The following is a 25,422-nucleotide window of genomic DNA, read 5'->3' as shown; positions in this document are numbered from 1 at the left end:
TAGCCAGATTTCAGGCAGTAGGCCAGAGCATAAAATAACCTTGCGGTCATTTTTTATCAAATGCATCCTGAAAGAATGATATATTTAAAGAATTATTTGAAGGATACACAATCCTGCAGAGGTTGAGGTGGATAATTTAAAGTTTTAGGACAATCATTAGCTAACCACTAAGTTGAACAAGTAAAGAATTCAGTGGTCACAGAGGAGGAAAAAAAACAGACTCCACAGAGTTAGTTCAGGAAAGTCATTAAAGAAATATACAGCAACAAAAACAACAAACCCTGGGGAGGAGGAAGAAACTCGTTTCCAGAGTTGCTACATTATTTAAAATGTCAAGTTATCAACAAAAATAGCAAGACACAAAAAGCAAAAAGAAAGCATAGCCCATATACAGGGAAAAGAAGAGTCAATACAAACTGTCTCTGAGGAAATACAAACAATAGACTTACAAGATAAACACTATCATCTATTTTTTTCAAAAAAGGAAAACCATGTGTGAAGAACTAAAGGAAAGTGTGAGAATGGTATCTCACCAAGCAGAGAATATAGAGATAAATTTGTTTTTTAAAAAGTTTAAAAATACAATAAGTAAAATGAAAAATTCACTGAAAGCTCAACAGCACATATGAACTGCAAAACTAAAAAATGGCAAAATCAGGTAGGTTACTTCTGAGGAACAGAACAGAAAATAATAAAGAAAAATGAATAGAGCCTCAGGGATTTGTGAGTCATCATCAAACCTATCAATACATGTATAACATGATATCCAGATGGAGAGAAAAGAGACAAAGATTTCAAGAAACAATTGACAAAAACTTCTCAAATTTGATGAAAACATTTATCTGCACATTCAAGACACCAAATAAATTCCAAGTAGAATAAACTAAGAGACCCACATCTAGACACATCATAACAAAACTGTCAAAAGCCTAAGATAAAGGGAGAATCTTGAAAGCTACGAAGAGAGAAGCAACAAACACATAACTTAAGAAAGCATCACCAAGATCTGATTTCTCATTAGAAAACATAAAGGCCAGAAGGCACTGAAATGACTTAAAGAGTTTAAAGGAAAAGGCTGGCAACCAGGGATTCTATATCCATCAAAACTATCCTTCAAAAAATTAAGGAAAAATTAAGACATTCACAGGTACACAAAAAAAGGAGAGAATTTGCTGCTAGCAGTCCTGACCTATAAAAATACGAAAAGTTATCCATCAGGCTAAATTGAAGGAATTCTAGATAGTAACGTGAATCCATGGGGAAACATATGTATACATATGATATATAAATGAAAACACAACATAACAAAATTTATGGCACCAAGCTAAAGCAGTGCTTAGACAATTTAAAGCAGTGGTTCTCAACCTCCCTAATGCCGCGACCCCTTAATACAGTTCCTCATGTTGTGGTGACCCCCAACCATAAAATTCTTTTCATTGCTACGCTATAACTGTAATTTTGCTACTGTTATGAATAATGTAAATATCTTTTTGTTTTCCGATGGTCTTAGGTGACCCCTGTGAAAGGGTCGTTCAACCCCCAAAGGGGTCGTGACCCATAGGTTGAGAACCACTGATTTAGAGTTTTAAATGTTTACATGAAAACGTGGATCTCAAAATCAATAACCTAATGTCCCACCTTAAAAAACTAGAAAACAAAGAGCAAAAGCATGCTAATAATCCTGAAGTGTGAAGAAAAAAGGAAATAATAAAGACTAGAGAGAAGATAAGTGAAATAGAAAAAAAAAGAACAATATAAAAATTCAATGAAATAAAAATTGGTTCTCTGAAAAGATAAACAAAACTGACAAACTTTGGCTAGACTGTCCAAAGATAAAAAAAGATTCAAATTATAAAACTGAACTGAAAAGAGGGTGTTAATATCAACCTTATAGAAATAAGAAATATTATAAGGAAATACTATGAGCAACTGTGTGCTAGCAAATTAGGTAACCTATATGAAATTGACAAATTCTTAGAAAGACATAAACTATCAAACTGACTCAAAAAGAAACAGAAAATCTGAATAGATCTATAGAAAGTAAAAAGACTGAATCAGTAACAAAGAAACTGACCTTAAATAAAATCCCACGACTATAGCTTCATAGGTGAATCCCACCAGCTCTTCAAAAAAACAGAACACTTTCAAACTCATTCAAAATAAGACAAAGACATTACAAGAAAAGTACACACCAATATCCCTTAAGAATATAGATACAAAAACCCTCAATGAAATACTAGGAAACGGGATATGGCAATATATAAAATGTATTATACTACACGACCAAGTGGGATTTGTCCCAGAATGCAAGGTCAGTTCAACACACAAAAATCAATCAATGCAAGGGCCAGCCAAGTGGCTCAGTTGGTTAAGAGTTAGCTTAAGAGCGTGAGCTCTGAGCAACAGGGTCACGGGTTCGATTCCAACATGGGCCAGTGACGCTGTGCCCTCTACAGCTAAGATGGTAAACAACAGCTCCACCTGGAGCTGAGCTGCCATGAGTGGCCTGCGATGGCGAGGGCTGCAGTGGGCTCCCGAAAGCTACCGTGAGTGGCCCGCAGCCAGCGTGTGGCCAGGAGCTAGTGTGAGCTGCCGTGAGCCGCCATGAGCGGCCATCCAATGGCTGGCGACCGATCTGCCTCACCCAGGAAGAGCGCAATGATAATACCAACATGGGCCAGTGAAGCGGCGTCCTCCACAACTAGACTGAAGAACAAAAAAAAGACAACAACTTGGCTGTTCCCCTTCCCCAATTCTCCAACGCTGTTCCCCTCCCCCAATTCCTCAATAAAATAAAAATATTTAAAAAAAGTATTACCTCTCCATTCACAGGTAACATGATCTTGTATATAAAAAATCCACACCAAAAAAGTCTATAAGGGCTAATAAACAAGTTCAGTTAGGCTTCAGAATACAAAAATGTATTTCTATCCATTAGCAATAAATAATCAGAAAGTGAAGTTAAGAAAACAATTCCATTTACAACAGTATGAAAAGAATAAAATACTGGGAATAAATTTAACAAAAGAAATACAGGATCTGTACAACAAAAACTATAAAACATCAGTGAACGAGATAAGAGGAGACCTAAATAAACTGAAAGACATTCTGTGTTCATGGATAGGCAGACATAATATTGTTAGATAGCAATACTCTACCAAATATATCTGAAGATTTAGTGCAAACTCTGTCAAAATCCCATGTGGCTTTTTGCAGAAACTGACAAGCTAATCCTAAAATTCACAGGAAAATGCAATGGATCCAGAATAACCAAAACAATCTTGAAAAAGAAGAACATCAAAAGATACACCTTCAGTTATAAAATAAGTCATGGGGATATTATGAATGCACAGTATGAGGACTACAGTTAATACCATAGATCTTAAAAGTTCTCAACACAAGAAAAAAAATTGTAATTATGTATATGATGACATGTTAACTAGATTATGATGATTATTTCACAATATATTCAAATACTGAATCATTATGTTGTATGCTGAAACTAATATAAGGTTATATTTCAAGTATATCTCAACTAAAAAAAAAAAAAAAAGCTGGAGACCTAACACTTTCTGATTTCTAAGCTTACTACAAAGTTGCAGTAATCAACATTGTGGTGGTGGGATAAGGATAGACACATAGATGAATGGAATAGAATTTAGAGTCCAGAAATAAACTCTTTTGCTGATGGTAAAATGATTTTCAACAAGGATATTAAGACAACTCAATGGGGGAAAAAATAGTCTTTTCAACAAATGGCACTAGGACAACTGGATATCCATGTGCACAAAAATGAAGTAGAACCACTACCTTATACCATATACAAAAAGTTGACTCAAAATGGACCAAAAGCCTAAATATAAAATCTAAATTTATAAATCTCTTATAAGAAAACGAGATCTTGAACTAGTCAATTGTTTCTGAGATATGACATCAAAAGCAAAAGCAACAAAAGAAACAATAAACTGGACTTCATCAAAACTTGAAACATTTTTGCTTCAAACAAATAACACATAAAGAAAATAAGACAAGCTACAGAATGGGATAAAAAATTATAAAATTGTATGTCTGATAAGGGACTAGTATTCAGAATATGTAAAGAACTCTTAGAACTCAACTATAAAAAGAAATATAACCCAATTAAATATAGGCAAAGGATATGAATAGACAAATCTCCAAAAAAGATATACAAATGGCCAATAAGCACATGAAAAGATGCTCACTATCATTAGCCATAAGGGATATGCAAATTAAAGCCACAATGAGATATCACTTCCTATTCACTACAATGGCTAGACTCAGAAAAGTGGACAATAACAAGTGTTGACCAGCACGTGGGGAAATTGCAATCTTCATACATTGCTAGTGGAATACAAATTATATAGCTGCTTTGGGAAAAGTTTGGCAGTTTCTCCAAAAGTTAAATATAGAATTATCATATGACCCAGCAATTCAAGTCCCAGAACAGTATATACCCAAGAACCCAAGAATTAAAAACGTGGCCACACAAATGTTCATAACATCATTATTCATAATAGTAAAAAAATGGAAACAAACCAAATCCAAATGTCCATCAATTTATGAAAGGATAAACAAACTGTGATATAGCCATATAACTGAATATTATTTAACCATAAAGAGTAATGAAGTATTATTACATGTTAAAACATGGATGAACTTTAGAAACATTATGTTAAGTAAAAAAAGCCAGACACAAAAGACCACATATTTTATGATTTCATTTACATGAAACATGCAGAGCAGTCCAATCAATAGAGATGGAAAGTAAATTAATAGTTGCCAGGGACAGGGAGTAAGGGGATATGGGGAGTGACTGCTAATGGGTGCAGGTTTCTGGTTTTTTTCTTATTTTGCTGATCAATTCCTTTTAGGTGTCTAATATTCAACTAACTGACATCCCAATTTATGAGATCTGCCAGATTCTATTCTATCTAGTTAACTGAATCTGAGAGCTAGAACTTCCTAACTAATCTGAAAAGAATTAATCTGAGAAAGAACAGAGTTAATAGAAATCAAACTGAAAAATGTAAATATTTTTCTAAGTCTAGAAGTTGCAAACTGTTCTATCACCAGTTACTGATGTTTACTGCAAGCAAATGCATTACCTTCACTTTTATAAGGCCTAAGACTAGCTAGGTCTTAGTATGCCATTATATAAAACAAGGTCTTCTATTTTTTTTAATTGAGTATTCAGACAACAGGAGAGTAATCAAAATACAACACTACTATTCTTCTGGATCCAGCTCTACACCTCCAAAATAAAAATAATTTCTCAATTCATTTCCTTACACTCAAAGGCATTCTTTTGGACACTGAAAATAATTAAACATACACATATTTGAAAAATGCATTACACTGAGTAAGAAAAAGTAAATACTGGGAAAAGAAAATATATGTTAAAACAACAGAAGATAAAAGCAGAATGAGTTAGAATGAAAGAAGCTAATTCTGAACACACGGTATAGAACATGCTTCTCGAACTACCAATGAAGGACCAGAGTTGTTTTTTTTTAATTCCAATTCATCATGAACCAATGTTTTACAATAGATGAAATACTAGAAAATAAAGTGAAAAGCATCTAGACCGCTCTATACCCTATTGAATAAGACAAGTCCACTAATACAATGCTGAATGTCACAGAATCGTCAAATTGAGATGAGCTTCTCAACACCTCAATTTCTACACTTAACATGTTACAGATGTGAAATAAAAAGTTGGTAAACTAGTACCAGTCTGCAGACTACAGTTTGAATAACAGTGGTACTGACTGGAAAGGGATGAAGCAAAGTTTCAGTGTATAGGTTGAGTAGCCTTGATACAGGTACTACAGGTGAATAATCTGTTCCTGCTATGAATTCTCCATAAAACCAGGATTTCAAAAAGTAGAATTGTTACTGTAGACAGAAAAAGTAGGGGGGAAGAAAGGAAGAAGGAGGAGAGGTCATTCTTAAGAAAAGAACTAGATTTTGGTGGCTGAGAAGAAAGATCCAGGATGCCCTCTTGCCTCTCAAGGTGAACTTTAGCTAATTATAATATATCGTATTATTAGCATTTCTGGCAGGGACAATCTCCACCCCCTGTACCGCCATGACAGTTCTGACAAGAGCCAAATAAGGACAAGAGAACCCCTCCTCTCAACAGGAAGGAGTGGTCAGTGACGACCTGCCTAGGAAAGCCTATAATGTGCCACCCCTAAATTTCAAATATTTTGCACCCTCATTTTGAGGGTAATAAATTCCTAAGCCCCTCTATTCTTGGGTGCAGTTGCTCTTTTCCTGGCCTAGTTGCTCCCACAATTTTGGGAGTGTGCTATCTTATTTCTTTTAGTAAATTCACCACTTGCTTGGCTTATTTGGTGAGTCCCTGAATTTTTTCCTGTGATGACACCAAGAACCCGTTTTCCGGGAACAGAATGATGTAGCCAGGGACGTTACACAATCTCTATTTCCTAAATCCTCATTAAAACCTGGTTACCAAATCTCTTAAGTTATCTCCCCACAGTATCTCCCACAACACTCATTCCTTTCTATTCACCTTGCCATTAAATCATCACTTCTAGGGTAAGGCCTGACATACTTATTTTTTAAAGCTTGTTAGACCACTGCCTTCCACTTTCCTGCATTCATATCTGTGCTCTTACCATTACCTTCACCCAAACTCCTCTTCTTTTACTTCTATTTACTGAGATTCTAATTGCCTTTCAAGGTACAGCTCAAATGCTCCTGCCCAATGAAGCTTTCTCCAAACCCCTCCTTTAGATCCCATCCTTCTCTTATATTAATAACATCTTTCATATTTGACATGAATCTTTAATTATTCCATCAACTCCTTTACTCCTTTGCAGTTGTCCAAAACCTAGCAAAGCACTCTATATAGTTAGTATTCAAGTGATTGCTTAGCCATCATTTTCAGATTTTTAAAGAATTGGAAGAACAGACGGATAATTATTTTTCTTAAAGACATTTTATAAGAGATGACATGTTTATAAGAAATGGCTGGGTCGGCCGAGCGGCGCGATGGTTAAGAACTGGCTTGGGAAGCCAGAGGGCCCCGGTTCGGATCCCACATATGAGGGCCAGTGACACTGCCCTCTACAGCTAAGATGCTGAACAACAGCTCAACCTGGAGCTGGGCTGCCGTGAGTCGCCAGCAACGGCATAGGCTGCAGCCCCTGTGGCAGTGGGTTGCCATGGGCTACCGTGTGTAGCCAGCAGCCAGCGTGAGCGGCCAGCAGCCGCAGTGAACGGCCGTCCAGAAGCCGGCAACTGATCTGCCTCACCCGGGAAGAGCGCAATGATGGTGCCAACTTGGGCCAGTGAAGCAATGTCATCCACAACTAGACTGAAGAACAAAACGACAGCAACTTGTCTGTTCCCCTTCCCCCAATTCCCCAGCGCTGTTCCCCTTCCCCCAATTCCCCCCAAAAAAAATTTTAAAAAAAAAAAAAAAGAAATGGCTTATAGTAATAAACAACTTGCTTCTAGAAGGCCCTAAGGACAATTGACGGAAAAGGAAAGATGACTGGGAACCTTGAAACTACAGATTTAAAAGAATTCAGACAATGGCAACAAATTTTTGGTAACACAAACACAGCTCTTAGTAGCTGTGATATTGTGTTTGAGGAATGAGTGAATAAACAAAATAGATTCACCACAGCCAAACCAACAAAATTACTTTAAGTTAGAATGGGCTGAAACATGAGTAATAGATTTTATTTTACTTTAACCTGAGGACTTAAACTTTCGAACTTTTCAGTTATGATCAATGCCTGGAGATACATATAAAATATTATAGGTAACCCTCTGAAGAACTTAGGAAAGAACATTCAAGTAAAGAATTTAGGAAAGAATGTTCGGTGTCTAGATTACCCGACATCCATTATCCAGGCCACTGGTATCTGGAAGATTACCATCTCAGACCAATCCAGAGGCTAAGAATGCAGGATTGATTCTTCTCAAGAATGTATTTACTACAAGAACGCTCAACTTTTCTCTTTTCTTCACAACACTCTGGGTGTTATCTGGTGGTGTTTCATGATTTGCAAATCAAGACCCTCAAATAAAAACTTTGACAATTAATTCTAGTGAAGTTTCCTGATTAATTTATGCTTGATCACGATTTATAAGTATATATTTGGTCTTTGTCCCCATTTCTGGCACAGAGCTCCAAAAACCCTTGGAATTTCCTAAGTGTTGAAAGTGAAAAAAGCCTTCCATTATGTTAATAAAATGACTTTTGGAAAGCACCCAGGGATGGGGCTGGCTGCCATGCACCCAACCATGTGATTAGAGTAATAAATAGGTCATCTAGTGAGTAAACAGGTTTTCCTGAGTTCTGTGAGCAATTCTAGCAAATTAATAAAACCCAAAAGGGGATGGTTGTTGGAACCTCCCATTTGTAGCAGGTCAGTCAGAAGCACAGGTAACAACCTGAGCTCGCAACTGGGCTCTGAAGTAGAGGGGACTCTTGAGGACTGAGCCCTTTATCTGTGGAATTGATTCTATCTCCAAGGTACAGCATGAAAATTGTCAGACAACCTACTGGTGTCCAAAAACTGCTTGTTGGTATGGAGAAGCTTATACCTACCTACAGACACACACACACACAAATTGGGTCTAGGAGCTCTCTTCACTAGCTATTTTACTTTAGTTTTGGGTGGGGAAGGAAAGAGTAATGTTGCTCTGTGATACAATTTAAGGATTTCCTTGTGTTTAATTAAAATAAAATACCAACAACAAATATTATTTCCTTTCATTCATTAAATTCACCTTTGTTTTCCCAAAATGTAACTTTTAAATTATTTTCCCTCCAATTTACCCATTTTTTAAAAAAATAGTTAAAGACTGAGAATAAAAGTACAAAATCTAGACCATGAAAATCAGTCAGGGATTTGTACTCAATTTATTTCTTAAGAATAAATTTTTACTTGATTTTGAATAGATCATATCTCGGATTCAGTTTTATAACCTTTAAGGTTCCAATTAAAATTAAAACGTTTTAAATTCTTCCATAAATTCTGTGCTTCAAATGCATTTTTTCATGTAATCTTCCAACAACATCTAAGGCATTATTACTTTGATTTTATAGACAGGTAAGTTATCTATAAAAGTGTTAAATAATATAGCTGAGATCAGAACCTAGATACTCTTTCTCCACTATATCTTCCTACTTACAAGCTATTTAATACTCGAGTTGCCTTGGGGATTAATTACTATCCACCACACTGGGCTGTTGCGAGGATTACATCAGCTAACACATGTAAAATGCTTCACCCAGAGCCAGCCATATATACCGTATTTGCCGGCGTATAAGACGATTTTTTGGCCCTGAAAAATATGCCTCCAAGTGGGGGGTCGTCTTATACGCCAGGTACACTTCAGATAGACTGCCCATAGTGCTTGCCCCGTGCCATAGTGGCCTCCCGATGCCCGCCCACTTCATTCCACATACAGTTCAGGCATCAGCAGCGCTGCTGGGTGTATGCTCGGCTGTTATGCGATTTTGCTGTTATGCGATTTTACCACACTCGCAAAATCGCACACAGCCGACCATACACCCAGTATGATAGCGCAAAATCGCGAATCGCGATTTATGTATATGTTTGATTACATACAGCCTTGTGACAGTTTTCCTGCATGTCATAAGCATTTGAATATAAATATAAATGTTGAAATCAAATCTGATATTGTTTTACCTTTTATTTGGTGTGTGGAAGATGTGCGGAAGAGGGGGTAGTCTTATACGGCGAGTATATAACAAACTCTGTATTTTGAGTGGAAATGTTAGGGGGTCGTCTTATACGCCCAGTCGTCTTATACGCCGGCAAATACGGTAAGTGGCCAAAAATATTAGCCATTATTATCAATACATGACAGCTGTTTCTATAAAAATGGTCACTCCTTAAGTGAAAAAATGGGACCATATCTAAAATGTACTTTTGTGTTCATGTGAAATAGCCAATCTATTTACTTAGTAATTATTAGAATGCTAACAATTCCTGAGAACCATAACACTTAACCATACTTAAATTCTGAAATCAATTCCCAAATAATGAGTATTTAAATTGGTTCTAATTTTTCACTAGTGTTAACACTGCACTGATATTACACACTTATCCACTTACATCCTTAGACTAAATACTAAGATATGGAAATGGTCGTTTCAAAGAATATGTACATGTACATTTAAAATTTTTATACTTAACAGTCAAACTGCCTTCTAATTTACATTCCACCAGCAATGTATCAGTCTGTTTCTATGTCCTAAAAATTACTTCACAATCTTTTCCAAATTTTGTAAATTTTTAACAGTCCATAAATTAAGGAAATTAACTCCTTTAATATGTCACAAAGGTTTCTTGGTTTGCTATTAGTCTTTTAACTCTGTTAATGATGAGCTGCACTATTAGAAATTTAAAATGTCTTATACAGGCAAGTTTATCAATCATTTCCATGAAATTTCTAATTTCAGTGTTTAAGTTCTGACTGGTCTTCTCTACCCCAGTGTTTTAATATATATTCGCTTATTTTTTCTTCCACTTTACACTGAAGAATCAAAACTATTTAGAATTTATTGTTATAAAAAATAGTGATTTATATGTTTTTTCCAGATGAACATTCTTTCTTCTTGACCTTTATCTATTAATAAATCACCATTTAATGAAGTGGTCACATGAGCTCCTTCTGTAGTAAACAGAAGTCATCCTTTCTAAATTTAACATTTTTTTTTGCAATGTAACTGTTCTTGACTACAAAAAAAGATGTGCAAATCTTTCTTAGAGAAAAATATAAAATTTTTATTTATAAACATTAAAAGCCTAAATGAATAAATGAAGACTCCATAGAATAGTCTACAGATATCACTGACTTCTAAATTAAATCTACAGATTCAAAGCAATCCAATAAAAAAATTCTAACAATATTAACATTGGATTTAACAAACTGATTCTGAAATTCATACGGAAGAACAAAAAGCCAAGTCTGTATTAGAGATTTGTATTAGTCTCCTGTAGTTGCTGTGACAAATTGGAGCCATAAACCTGGTGTTATGTTCTATCTTCATATAACCTTCTCCTCTATGTCTATCACAGGTCAGTTTACTCTGTTAAATGGGCAGTGAGGTAGGGGAAGCGGTACATTTTAAAGCTAACATGTTGTTAGTCTCGTCAGACATAAATTCTCTGATAATTAAATGTTATATAAGGGTCATGAAGACTGCTTTCAATAAGGAAGGAGATTATCCAATAATGTCTGCCATAAACATTTTTCAGTTACTGTCCTGTTCTTTGATTTTCATTGTTTTCAGATTTTACATAATGCAGACTTTATATTCTGAAGCTTTTTTTTTACCCAGGTACTAGACAACCCAAGGTCTCTTTCTGATGGGAATGGTGACTTTTGTTTTTTCTACCACTGTCAATCGAAAGGAAGCTGCTCACAGAAGAGCAACTTTGCTCTCCTCGTACTTAATATATTCATTCATGAACTACATAGTATTTAGTGAATATCTATTATATGCCAGGTACTGTGATGAATCTAGAGAGAGGATGATAAAAAGATATTCCTGGGCCGGCTGAGTGGCGCAATGGTTAAGAACTGCCTTGGGATGCCAGAGGACCCCGGTTCGGATCCCACATATGAAGGCCAGTGACACTGCCCTCTACAGCTAAGATGCTGAACAACAGCTCAACCTGGAGCTGGGCTGCCGTGAGTCGCCTGTGACGGCGTAGGCTGCAGCCCCTGTGGCAGTGGGTTGCCATGGGCTACCGTGTGTAGCCAGCAGCCAGCGTGAGCGGCCAGCAGCCGCAGTGAGCGGCCGTCCAGAAGCCGGCGACTGATCTGCCTCGCCCGGGAAGAGCGCAATGATGGTGCCAACTTGGGCCAGTGAAGCAACGTCCTCCACAACTAGACTGAAGAATGAAACGACAGCAACTTGTCTGTTCCCCTTCCCCCAATTCCCCAGCACTGTTCCCAACCCCCCAATTCCCCAACAAAAATCTTAAAAAAAAAAAAAAAAGATATTCCTAACCCCTCAGGAAGGTATGAAGATATAGGAATGCAAATAAATAATTACATCATAATAAAATAACCAAATTACTAGAAGTAAATATGTTCAGTGTAGGAAAAAGTCCTACGCCTACCTAATAGGGAAGGAAGTGTAGAAGCTTTCAGGTGTGAGACTGATGGGAAGGTATAATAGTTTGATACAGTGGTATTATTAACAAAGGCATACGCATGACAGAAAAGTGATTTCTGGTTCAATATTACAGCAATGGAAAGTACCAGACGGGATAACAAGAAGCTAAAGAAGAAAATGTGGTAGACAAAGATAACTTTATGTTGGGATACTGAGAGCTTGAGGTGTCTGTGGGATAAACTTACATCCATTTGTCTTTTTCTATCACATTGTCAAAGATGAAAGTTTCACTTTCATGTGTTGGTAACCTGGAAGATGGTGATGCCATTTACAAAATTAAAAAAAAAAATTAGATTGTGTAGACATTTGATTTGAGAAAGACTAGATCTAACAAACATACTAATCACTAATTTTTCTATTTTCTCCAAGGTCTATTTCTATCACAATGATCCTTCTAAAAAAAAGGACACATTAGATAATACATGAACACATATACACACAAATTGTGATTGGATTTAGAATCAAGAAGTGTTTTCCAAAAAAAAAAGAAGAAGAAGAAGCATGCTTTCTTTTCCAATACACTGAAAACTTATAACCCAACATGTTCTCTTTTCACTTTAGCTGCTAGGAAATCTAAGAACCAAATTCAATTCTTTACAGCTGTAATCAGCTCATCTCTGGAACCTGATAATGTTTCCTTTCTTTAAGTAGTAGGTATTCAGTTGTCTATTTTATCACTAGTTGTTCTATTTCACATTTTATTCAGTCCTATGAGCCATGTAAAACACTTTAGATGCAATAAAATCCTCAATAAAAGAAACATTAATGCAAAGATTGCTTGCAGTATTTGAAAACAGCTTTTTACTAGGCAAATTAATCACTAACATTGTTTATGTAGATAATCTGCTCCCTAAATCACTTCTTCATGAATAACAAGGATAAAGTATTTCGATGAGGTCAATCTAACTTTTCAAATGAGTAAGATTCAAATTTAAGAATATATATTAAAGAATATACAAATTAAGGAATATAAAAGGGTCTAATGTCACATATATAGAATTACTAATTTTGCATATCAACCCTTAAAAATATATTCAAATACCAGGCTAGTTTATTTTTATAGGCAATTTACAGTTTACAGTGACTCCTATGCATTTTCAGATTTCCAGCCACACCTGTTCCAAGTTAATCTATACCATTTTTAACTTATTTAATGAACATATTATATAATGAACATATAAACATATTTATTTAATGAACATATTAAATGTCTTTATAAATTACCATTTATATATAACTAAACACGAGTTTTTTAGTTTTCTGATTTAAGATATTAATGTAATTTTCTTTGTGAAAAATTAATATATTCAGATTGGATAAAGACAGATATATTTCACAAATCAATTGATAATAAATTTCTTCTCTAAATACAAAGAAGTAAAAAATGGGGGCCAAGTTGCTATAAAGCCAGTTTTCAGTCTCATTCACTTAACAGAAACTCTTATCTTCAGCATCCATATCCAGTGTCTTGAAAACTATTACTTATGTTTTAGGGTTTTCAGAGTTTTTGTTTATTTTAAGCAGGTATGGACATCAGATAAAGTCATTCCTGACAGCAAGCAAACGAGGTGCACCTTCGACTGATACAACTTACTAAAGAATTTCCTGGCTAAGGTAAGAGGGAAGGGAATCCAGGTAGAGTCAACGGAATCCATGACCTGAGAAAATGAGATGATAGTTCCAAGAAGACCAAAGTAATTAAGAGTTCACAGGTGAGAGCAGAAAAGAGGAGAAAACTGCATACAGCAAGAACCCAGGAAACTGGAGAGGGTCCCTTTCCACTATGATCATAACACCTTGTAAGGAAAATTCCCAACACAGGAGAAAGAACTATGCGAAAAAATCTTAGGGAACAGTACCAGATGCTTACATAAGACCAAAACAGTGCCTGTTCCCAAAAGGTGGGCTACAAAAAAACAAAACAAAACAAAAAACCCTCATAATTTACAGGGCATTTAGGTAGAACACTCAGGAAGGTAATGCTTCATAGTAGGTAATAGTTAGCCCTAGATGGACCCACTCTATAAACTGTAAAACCAAGACCTAAAACCATCAAACTATTTCTAAGCAATTAACGGCATCCCAGAAAAGAAGCTCAAGAATGTATAAGAATACAAAAATATCCAGAAGCTAAGAAGGTAAAATTCACAATTATCTGAAATCCAAAGATTACTCAGAATACAAAGAAGAAAACAACCCAGGATGTAGAGCACAATCAATTGACTGAAACTGACTCAGATTTGACAGATTCTAGAATGAGCAGAGAAGTACTATAATGTTATTTTAATTGTATTTCATATGTTCAAAAGTTAAGAGGACATATAGATAATACAATTTTCACATATAATATATATAGAGAAAATGAACTAGATAAAAACTATGTCTGATATGAAAAATAAGCTAGACGGGCAGACTGCATGTAGCAAATACCTAGTGAACTTGGAAGACATAGCAACAGAAACAAAGAAAGAAAAGAATCCAAAAAAGTTAAAAGAATGTCAGTTCTTTTACTGCTATAAGATCTTCCAATATACTAATAATACTTTCTAATATGCTAATCTAATAGTATACTTATTAATATGCTAATAAATGAAATTCCAAAAAAGGATGAGAGAAATAAGTGGAGGAAAAATGGCTAAAATTTTTCCAAACTTTATGAAAACCATAAACTCATAAATCTAATAAACTCAATGAACCACAAGCTAAAGATATTTTTAAAACTACACCACAGCACATATTGCTCATAATTAGTAAAGAGAACATCTTACAAGTAGACAGGAAAAAAAAAAGACATAAACATACAGAACAAGATGATAGAAGACTTCTTATCAGAAACAATGCAAGCACCAAGACAGTGGAGCAAAATCTTCAAAGGACAAAGGGTAAAAGCCATCAACCTAGAATTCTAAACAAAGCAAAATATCTTTCAGAAAAGGCAAAAATACTTGTTTACACAAACAAAAGCATGAGAAATCCACCTCCCGATCATCATCACAGAAGAAAGAGTTAAAGGAAGTCCTTCAGAAGCAGCAAAATGATACTGGATGGATGGAAACATCTATCTGCAAAGGAATGAAAGCACTGAAAATAGTACTACATGGGTAAATATATGTCTTTGTCTTATTATTTCAAAATCTTTAAAAGATAACTGCTTGTTTAAACAAAATAATATAGCGCAGGATTTACAACATGTATAAGTAAATGTATGACAAAAAAGCATAAAAGCTGGGGGGATAAATGGAAGTACACACTTGTAAAGCTCTTACACAACATAAAAAGTGGTATAATATCACTTACTAGTAGACTCTGGCAAGTTAGAGATGTATACTATAAATCATAAAGCAATGAATAAAAGATTATAGCTAATTATCCAACAAAGAAGTTTAAAAAAGAATGATAAATTTACACAACTAATAAAAGGAGAGAGAGAGAAATGGGAACTAAGCACAGACAGGCCAAACAGAAAACACAAACTCAAACTTAACCAAATCAATAATATCATTAAATGCACATCATCCAAATCTCAATGAGACCTGAAGCTAAACAGAAAAATTACAAGGAAAGAGATTGAATCAGTAACCAAAAAGCTCCCAACAAAGAAAAGTCTAGAACCAGATAACTTCACTGGTGAAATCTACCAAACATTTAAAAAAGAATACATATCAATCCTTTCCCGACTCTTCCACATAACAGAAGAGGAGGGAACGCTTCCAAATTCATTTTACAAGGTGAACATTACTCTGATAACAAAACCAAACAAGGGCACTACAAGAAAAGAAAATTACATTATCCCTGAAGAATATAGATGGCAAAAATTCTCAACAAAATATTAGCAAAACAAAGTTAACAGTACATTGAAAGGATCATAATCATGACTAGGTGGCATTGATTTCAGGCATGCAAAGATGGTTCAACATCCACAAATCAATTGATTCACATTAACAAAATGAAGGATAAAAATCATATGATCATCTCAATACGTACAAAAAAGCACTGACAAAATTCAACACTCATTCGTATGAAAAACTCAACAAACTGGGTATAGAGAGAATGAACCTCCACATAATAAAGGCCATATATGACAAGTCCACAGATAACATCATACTCAAATGGTCAGAAGCTGCAAGTTTTTCCTCTAAGATCAGGAACAAGACAAGGATGCCCCCTCTCACCACTTTTATTAAACATTGTATTGGAAGTCCTCGCAAGAACAAATAGGCAAGAAGAAATAAAAGGCCTCCAAATCTGAAAAGAAGCAGCAAAACGGTCTCTACTTGCAGATGACTATTTACAGGTGACATGATCTTGTAATACAGAAAACCCTAAGGCCTCCACAAAAAAAATGCTTTGAACTAATAAACAAATTCAGTAAAGTTGCAGGATACAAAATCAATATTCAAAAATCAGTTGTATTTCTATACACTAACAACAAACTATCACAGAAAGAATTTACAAAACATTCCCATTTACAATTACATCAAAAAGAATAAAATACCTAGGAATAAGTTTAACCAAAGAGGTAAAAAATCTGTACACTGAAAATTACAGGACACTGATTGATGAAAGAAACTGAAGAAGACACAACTAAATGGAAAGATTCCATGATCATGGATAGGAAGAATACTGTTAAAATGTCCATGCAAACCAATGCAGTCTATATATTCAGTGCAATTCCCATAAAAATTCCAATGGCATTTTTCATGGAAATAGATAAAAACAATCCTAAAATTTGTATGGAACCACAAAAGATTCCAAATAGCCAATGCAATCTTGAGACAAAAGAACAAAGTTTGAGGCATCACACTCCCTGATTTCAAACTATGTTCCAAAGCTACAATAATCAAAGCAGTACGGTATTGGCATAAACACAGATACGTATACAGGAACAGAATAGAGCCCAGAAAATAAATCTATGCATAAATGGTCAATTGATTTATGACAAAGGAGCCAAGAATATACAATGGGGAGAGAACAGTCTCATCAATAAGTGGTATAGGGACAACTAGACAGCCACACGCAAAAGAACAAAACTGGATCCCTATCTTACATCATAAGAAAAATTAACTCAAAATAAATTAAAGTTTGAATGTAAGACTTGAAACCATAAAACTTCTACAAGAAAATATAAGCGACAAAGGCAAGCTCCTTGACATCAGTCATGGTGATGATTTTTTTAATCTGACACCAAAACCAAAAACAAAAGCAAAAATAAACAAGTGGGATTACATCAATTTAAAAGCTTCTGAACAGCAAAGAAAACCATGAACAAAATGAAAAGGTAATCTACTAAATGAGAGAAAGTATTTGCAAATCACATATCTATAATAATATGGGACTAATAGCCAAAATATGTAAAGAATTCACACAACTTTATAGTAAAATAACAATCCAATTAAAAAATGAGCAGAGGATCTGAATAGACATTTTTCTCAATACATGCGGATGGCCAACAGGTACATGAAAAGGTGCTCCACACCACTAATCATAGGAAAATGGAAATCAAAACCACAATGAGATATCACCTTACACTTGTTAGGATGGTTATTATCAAAAAGACAAGAAATAACAAGTATTGGCAAGGATGTAAAGAAAAAGAAACCCTTGTACACTGTTGGTGAGCATGTAAATTGGTACAGCCACTACGGAAAACAGTACGGCGGTTCCTCAAAAAGTTAAAAATACAATACCATATAATCCAGCAATTTTACTTCTGGGTATGTATCTGAAAGAAATTAAATCACTAGCTAAAAGAGACTGTACTCCCATGTTCATTGCTGCATTTATAATATCCAAGACATGGGAACAACCGAAATGTCCCTCGACAGAAGAATGGATCAAGAAAATGTGATATGCGTGTGTATACATATTTATACATACAATGGAATATTATTCAGCCATAAATAAAGAAAACCCTGCCATTTGCTAAAACATAGGTGGGACTCGAGGGCATTATGCTAAGTGAAGTCAGACAGAGAAAGTCAAATACTGTATGATTACACCTATGTGTTGAATCTAAATGACCAAACTCATAGAAGCAGACAGCAAAATGGTGGCTGCCAGAGGCGAGAGGGTAGGGATGGGGGAAATGGGTGAAGGTGGTCAAAAGATATAAAATTCCAGTTATAACATAAATAAATTCTGGGGATGTAGCACTATATAATAACATGGTGACCAAACAATGAACATCACCCAAACGTCTCAATTAAAAGGTTGACATTACTAGATTAGATAAAAAAAGTAAAACTCAACCATACATTGTCAACAAGAAATCCACTTAAATATAAAAATACAAATAGATTAAAAAGACAGGAAAATATATACCCTACCAACACTAGTCAATTAAAGTGGAAGTGACTACATTACTGTCAAAGTAGATTCCAGGGCAAAGACTACTACCAGGGATAAGAGATCATTTCTTAATAATAAAGGAGACAGGGCCGGCTGAGTAGAGCATTGGTTAAGAGCTGGCTTGCGATGCCAGCTCTGAGCAGCAGGGCCCTGGCTCGGATTCCACATGAGGGCCAGTGACACTGCCCTCCACAGCTAAGATGGTGAACAACAGCTCGACCTGGAGCTGGGCTGCCTTGCGTCGCCAGCAACAGCATAGGCTGCAACCTCTGCTGCAGTGGGCTCCCGTAAGCTACCGTGAGCGGCCAGCATCCAGCGTGAGCTGCCAAGAGCCGCTGTGAGCAGCTGCCCAGTGACTGGCGACCAATCTGCCTCATCCAAGAAGAGCGCAATGATAATACCAACATGGGCCAGTGAAGCGATGTCCTCCACAACTAGACTGAAGAACAAAAGGGCAGTAACTTGTCTGTTCGCCTCCCCCAATTCCCCAATAAAATCTAAAATTTAAAAAAAAAAAAAAGACAAGGATGTCCACTCTCATCACTTCTATTCTACATTGTATTAGAGGTTCTAGTGAGTTCAAAAAGGCAAGAAAAAAGAAGTCAAGGCATCCAGAACGGAAAGGAAGAGTAAAACTGTCTTCATTCACAGGCAATAAGAATGCCCATGTAAAAAATCCAAATGGAATCTACAAATAACTTACAGAACTGAGTTTAGCAAGGTTTCAGCATACAAGGCTCAATATAAAAAATCAATTTTATTTTCTTACACTAGCAACAATTGAGAATGGATATAAAGATGTCATTTTCAAGAGAATCAAAGGTGGAAAATATTCAGGGATAAGTAAAAAAAGATGTGTAAGACCTGCACATTAAAAACTACAAAACACTACTAGATAATTTAAAGAAGTCATATACAAATGGAGAAACACACTTTGTTCATGAGTTACAGAATTCAATATTGTTGTAAACTTTTCCCAACTTGACCTATAGATTCATCATAATCCCAATCAAAATCCAAGCAGGAAAATGTTTTATTTTAGAAATTGACAAGCTCATCTTAAAACTCATATTGGTAAAGGACCTGGCATAGTACCACCTCTATGCCAGAAAAAAGAAAAATAAAAAAAAAAAAACCTTTGAAAAGGAAGAACAAAGTTGGAGGGACAACACTACTGATTTCAAGACGTACTATCAAGTTACAGTAAATAAAAAAACATCATGGTATTGGCACCAACACAGACAAGTAGATCACAGGAACAAAATAGAGAGTCCAGAAATAGACCACACATACATGACAACTGAGTTTTGGAAAAAGTACAAAGGCAACTCAGTGGTGAAAAGGCAGTCTTTTTCAACAAATGGTGCTAGAACAACTGGATTATCCATATGCAAAAAAGTGAACTTCAATCTAGAAAAAAGTATGTAAGAAAATCTTTGTAACCTTGGCTTAGGCAAGGATTTTAGATACAATACCAAAAGTGCACACCATAAAACAAAAATTTGATATATGGACTTAATCAAATTTACGAAGTCCTTCCTACTCCTTCAAAGAAAATGTTAATAAAATTGAGACAATCCAAAGACTGGAAGGGAAATCTGATGAAGTACTTTTTTCCAGAATAAAGAATTTTCAAAACTGAATAACAGCTTCAAAAATATGTAAAAGATTTGAATAGACACTTCATCAAAGAAATTATATAATGGCAAATAAGCACATGAAAAGAAGCTCAACGTTATTAGATATCAAAACACTAATTATAACCACTACATACTTACAGAGGCTGAAATTAAGAAGACTGACAATAACAAGTGGTGTTGGTTTATTTGTGGAGAAAGGGGCACTCTCCATACACTGCTGGTAAGAATGTAAAATAAAAAAACAGTATGGCAGTTTCTTTAAAAAGTTAAACACACAACTGCCATATGCTCTAGCCATTCCACTCTTAGGTATTTATCCAAGAGAAAAGAAAGAATATGTCTATACAAGTACTCCGCATAGCAACTTTCTGCAATAGCTCAAAACTGAAAACCCACATGTCCATCAACAGGTAAATGGATAATCAAATTGTGGCATATCTATAGTACAATGGAGTACTACTCAGCAATAAAAGCAATGTACTACTGACACACCCCACAACAATATTAATGAATTTCAAAATAATACGGCTGAATAAATGAAACCAAACAAAAAAGAGCAAATACAATATAATTCCATATACATAGAAAACTCCAGAAAATGCAAACTAATCTAGAGTGACAGCAGGTCAGTGATTGCCCAGGGAACAGGGGAGCCAGTGCAAGTAGAGGTGGAAGTAAGGGATTACCAAGGAGCAAAAGGAAACTTTAGAAGGTTATAGATGTACTTGTCATCCTGATTGTCTGGATATGCTCCTAATCTCGATTGATATGATGGCTTCACAAAGTGTGTGTGTTTGTGTGTGTGTGTGTGTGTGTGTGTGTGTGTGAAATATTATTCAATTCCATGCTTTAAATAGTGCAATTTATTGTATGTCAATTATAGTTATTAGAATGATCCAACAATAATCAATATATTTCTTCGCTAAGTAAGTACTCATCTTTTTCTTTTTAAATCAAGAAGACTGAACTGTTACCATGCCAAAGATGAAAATTAACATTTAGTCAATATCCACTATATGCCAGGCTTTATATTAGCCACTTTACATGTGCTAACTTAATATCATCTTAAAGCTACTAGTTGTAATAAAAGAGGGGGAGGGTAAGAGGATAACACACACTTTGGAAACTAGACAAGGCTTTAGTTCTTTAAAAACAAAAAAACAAAAAAACAGAACTTCCAGTTCCCACAAATCAAATATATAGCAATATCAACAAACACAGCAGATTTAAATCTAAATGCTTCAGAGCCAAGTTCTATAAATTCAGCTGGAATTGTCCTACTGTAGGACTACATGCCAGGAAAAAAGTTAACACTGAATGTTTAAATATGTTCTCATATATTTGGATCTACTGAATTCTATAATTACCCTGAGTGAATGGATAGCAGCTCAGTTTAAGGGTTAAAAATATAGTTCGATGGAACTTAATAAAAAATAAAATCCTGTGTAATTGGCAATTACTTTGCAAACTAGTTTCCTCATAGTGTTTACTTTATGTAAAACTTGTACCTGTTTTCAAAAAGGATTTGAAGTGGCTTTTCCATCTGCAAAATGGTGTATCTAATTAGTGAACCTCTAAGATGCCTTTCTGATTTTGTCATTCTACTTTTTCCCACTCATTTTCTTAGGAATTACATTAACCATATTTCAAATAGCTGTAACCATTTAAAATTTTAGAATATTTCATTCAATTAATGTATTAGAACCAAGTATAGCATTTGAAGGTCCACCTTTTACTCTATACTTTCATAAGTTTCCTAAACCTCAACACTGCTGAAATTTACAGCTACAATAATGCTGTGAGGGATTATTATCTTGTGCATTGTAAGATGTTTAGCAGCATTCCTGCTACTCACTAGATGCTGCGAACGCCTCCCCCAGTTGTGACAAGCAGAAGTGTTTCCAAACATTGTCAGTGTCCGTGGGGACAGGGGTGAGGGTGGAGGCAAAATTGTCCCTGGTTGAGAACTACTGTTCTAAAACTACTGAAGTGTAGTAAATCTTGCAGTATGAACCTACTCCACACGCAGGGCAGGGAATTTGAAAGCATAATGTCCTCTATTTGAAGGTTCTTAAGGATATTTTAAATGTTTATACAAAGTATGTGCTCCATTTTTTTAAAAGCCCATAAATTAAAAAGTAAAGGGTTTTTCTTTTTAATTATTGTTTTGTTTTCAAATCAAGGAGGCTAGGACATTCAAACTATGTGACATGTGTGACCTCTTAATTTAGATCATGTCTCCCAGATGGAAGAAACTTCTATGCCAAAGAAGTATATATGAACCATTCCTTAAACACTCTATAAATAAAGAACTATGGCAGTTAATTTAGAAAATATCAGTACTCCACTGGAACTCAACTTTACAGTTCTGCCATTACCCAATCTACAGTTTGTCCCAAATAGGTTGACTTCAATTTGAAACTGCCATTATATGTGATACATCTCCTAAATTCACACATTAACTTTCTTTGTCTCAGCCAAATTTTTTCTTCAATGAGTTAACTCTGAAGTAGAATGAAGAACAAAAAACAAAAATATCACAATCTCAATGGTAGATTTAGATTTTCTTGAAAACTGGGTTTCTTTTTGTCACTAAAGTGGCTTAATTGCTTTCTTACTATCCCACAGGAATAAATACAACTTGTGATCAAGATTTGCTGTCATAAATGTAGGAAGAGTAAAAAGCAAACTGGAGACACGAAATCTGGGCTCCAGTTCTGGCTCTGGCTCCTAGTACCTGGATGACCATTTAACATTCCCAACTTCAGTATTCTTATTTGTAAAAAATGGAGGATAATGATATCTACCTGTAGGGTTATTGTGAGGATTAATTATAATTTATGTGAAATCATTTTAAGAATAGTAAAGCACTATACAAATGTTGCATATTATTGGTGGTATCCTGATGGCATGATTACATAAACAACACAGTTGAGAAACAAGCACCTCAAATAAGAAACTTATATCCCTGAATAAACATCACTTTTCAAAACAAATGCTAATTAGGAAGAGAATTTGTGATAATAAACTCTGAACTATGATGCAGACATCTGGGTTCAAAACTCAGTTCTGCCATTAATTATGTATTATCACAGGCAAACTAACTTTCTTTTTCACCTCAAATTTCATCTAAAAAAATCCAAGTACTAGACCAGATATTCCATAAGCATTATTACAGCCTTTGTCAGCCTAAGAAATGACCAAGTATCCAAAAGATTTAATACTATCCAAAACTCAGAGCTCTCTGTGGTTTGCCAGCAAGCAAAACAGAAGAGGGAAACAGACGGTAAGAAATTTTTAATTGAATAAAAACAGAATTCTATACAATTCTCTAGAAGAAAGGGAAGCTGTAAACTACCTTTTTTCTATAATGAATAAAAATTCTCTATAAATGACCGTAATGACGAACAAGGTGTATTAACAAAAGGGCGGGGCTCTTTCCCACAAGCTTTTTGAGAACCACCCACTTCCCAAAGAGGTGTAACTGCTTCCTCCTGGCCCTCATTAGCCAAAAAACTTGAAAGGCTAAGGTCTATAATTGTCTAAGAGAGGACTTTATTTTTCTTTTCACTTGGGTGGGGATGACATTAGCCATCTGAGCAACATATCCTATCAACACCATTATCCACAACACTAAGTCTCCCGAAAGTCTAAAAAAGATCTAAGTTTTTAGAGTAAGACTAGTTTTAAAAACGATTTCAGACTATTAACTCAAAATTAGATAAGCCTGTGTTAGTAGTGATTAGTGTTTGGTAACTGCCAAGTTTTTCTCTCCCCCACATTAACCGCCCTCCCGCGTCTCTGCAGAGGCGACACCTCGCCCTCTGCTCCCGCACCTCGCCAGGACGGGGGAAGAGAACCCAGGGGCTCCCGGGAGAGGGAGGGCCGGGTAACCCAGGCCTCTGGGCGCCGCCACCCCTCGCTCCTCACCGATGACGATGCGCAGGTGCTTGAGGCGGGTCAGCGCGTCCTTCTTGGTGTCCAGCACCTTCTGGGTAGACTTCTTCACGTCCCCGTGCGGCTTCTTGGAGAACATCCTGCCGCTGCCACCGCCACGGCAGTCTCTGGCCCCCTCCCAGCCCGGTTCCAGCGGCGGAAAGTGGAGGGAGTGGGCGGGGAGGAGGCTAGCGTGAGCGGCTCATTCACTCCCCAGTCTTGCGGGCTCCAGCGCAGCCGACTCCTCCCAGATCCAGGCCGGGGCCGCCACCTCCACCCGCCTCGCGCCGCGGCTGCAAAGCACCTTCGGCTCCGTCTCCAATATGGCGGATCCCCTCTCCTAGCGCTGCACAAAGCAAGGGAGACCAGAGTGAGTCGCCCGCCGCCGCCCGCTTCCTACGGCCGCCGCTCGCCGCCACAGGCCGGGGCCCGGGATCGGGAGCCACGGAGGTGGGGCTCTCGGCGGCAGCAGCACAACTCCTCCCTCCCTGAGGCCCCCTTAAGGTTACAGCGTCTTTAGCAAGCTGAGACGCTGCAGAGGCCGAAACGGATACCGAGTGTAGTAATGGGATTTCACGACTTTGCCGTCAGTGGCGAATGGTCCCCGTGGCAACCGCCTTCTGACGTCAAGGTTTCTTGACGTCATGCGAGCGTGAGATCATCCGTGGCATTACCTGCCTTAGGTTTCCTGTGTAAGCAGGCAAAGGAGGAGCCCAAAAGAGTAAGAGAAGGAAATTACTTTGTGTGTTATTGTAAGCAAAGTGATTCCTAGCCAAACTCCCAGAGTAGTGTCATATATTTTTGTTTAAAAATCCTTCATCTCTACTGTTTACTATGTCATAGTAACTTCAGAAGATAGCTCCAAAACATCAAAGCAGATGTACAGTACATTTTTTATGCCAATTCTAAAGGGATTGGTTGTAACATTCCTTCATTTACTCATTTGAATTTTGTTTAAAGGATTTTTGTTTTGCAAATTGATTAACAATTTATTGTAGTTTAGAGATTTATAAAGTTATAGTGCATCCTTTTGGTTAAAATTATCTCATACAAATAAATGAGTTCACCCAAAAGCATGCAGTAACAGAAAAATTACAGAGAAAATAAACCTGGAGAATATTTAGGGTGAATTTACCTAATACGTAAGGAGTTCACAAATCCAGGAGAAAATTAAGGCACAAGTAGAAAAATTAGTAGAGAACATGAAAAAAAATCACAGAAGTGTGTACTCATAACTAAAATATGTGAAAAAATGTTCACACTCAGTACTTTTTAAAAATC

The 25,422-nt window shown here is 36.1% G+C and overlaps 1 protein-coding gene across 19 annotated transcripts in view; it reads right to left on the bottom strand.

Annotated features, from left to right (window-relative positions):
• RALGAPA1 (Ral GTPase activating protein catalytic subunit alpha 1) overlaps positions 1-24,727 on the bottom strand; it is a 233,500-nt gene extending 208,773 nt beyond the window's left edge. For 14 of the 19 annotated variants that reach the window (XM_019644697.1, XM_019644698.1, XM_019644699.1 and 11 more), the window contains exon 1: positions 24,136-24,685. In XM_019644697.1, the coding sequence (XP_019500242.1) occupies positions 24,136-24,241 (106 nt within the window). In that variant the 5' untranslated portion in view covers positions 24,242-24,685. Of the gene's footprint in view, positions 1-24,135 lie in introns of all 19 variants that reach the window. The other 5 variants (XM_019644706.1, XM_019644714.1, XM_019644710.1 and 2 more) reach the window with 1 other exon arrangement.
• Between the last annotated feature and the right edge of the window lie 695 nt (positions 24,728-25,422).

Source organism: Hipposideros armiger, unplaced genomic scaffold (genome assembly GCF_001890085.2).
Source record: "Hipposideros armiger isolate ML-2016 unplaced genomic scaffold, ASM189008v1 scaffold_90, whole genome shotgun sequence".
NCBI classification, from domain to species: Eukaryota; Metazoa; Chordata; class Mammalia; order Chiroptera; family Hipposideridae; genus Hipposideros; species Hipposideros armiger.
The sequence above is the reverse complement of the archived record's forward strand: the minus strand, read 5'-3'. Positions and strand labels throughout refer to the sequence as shown.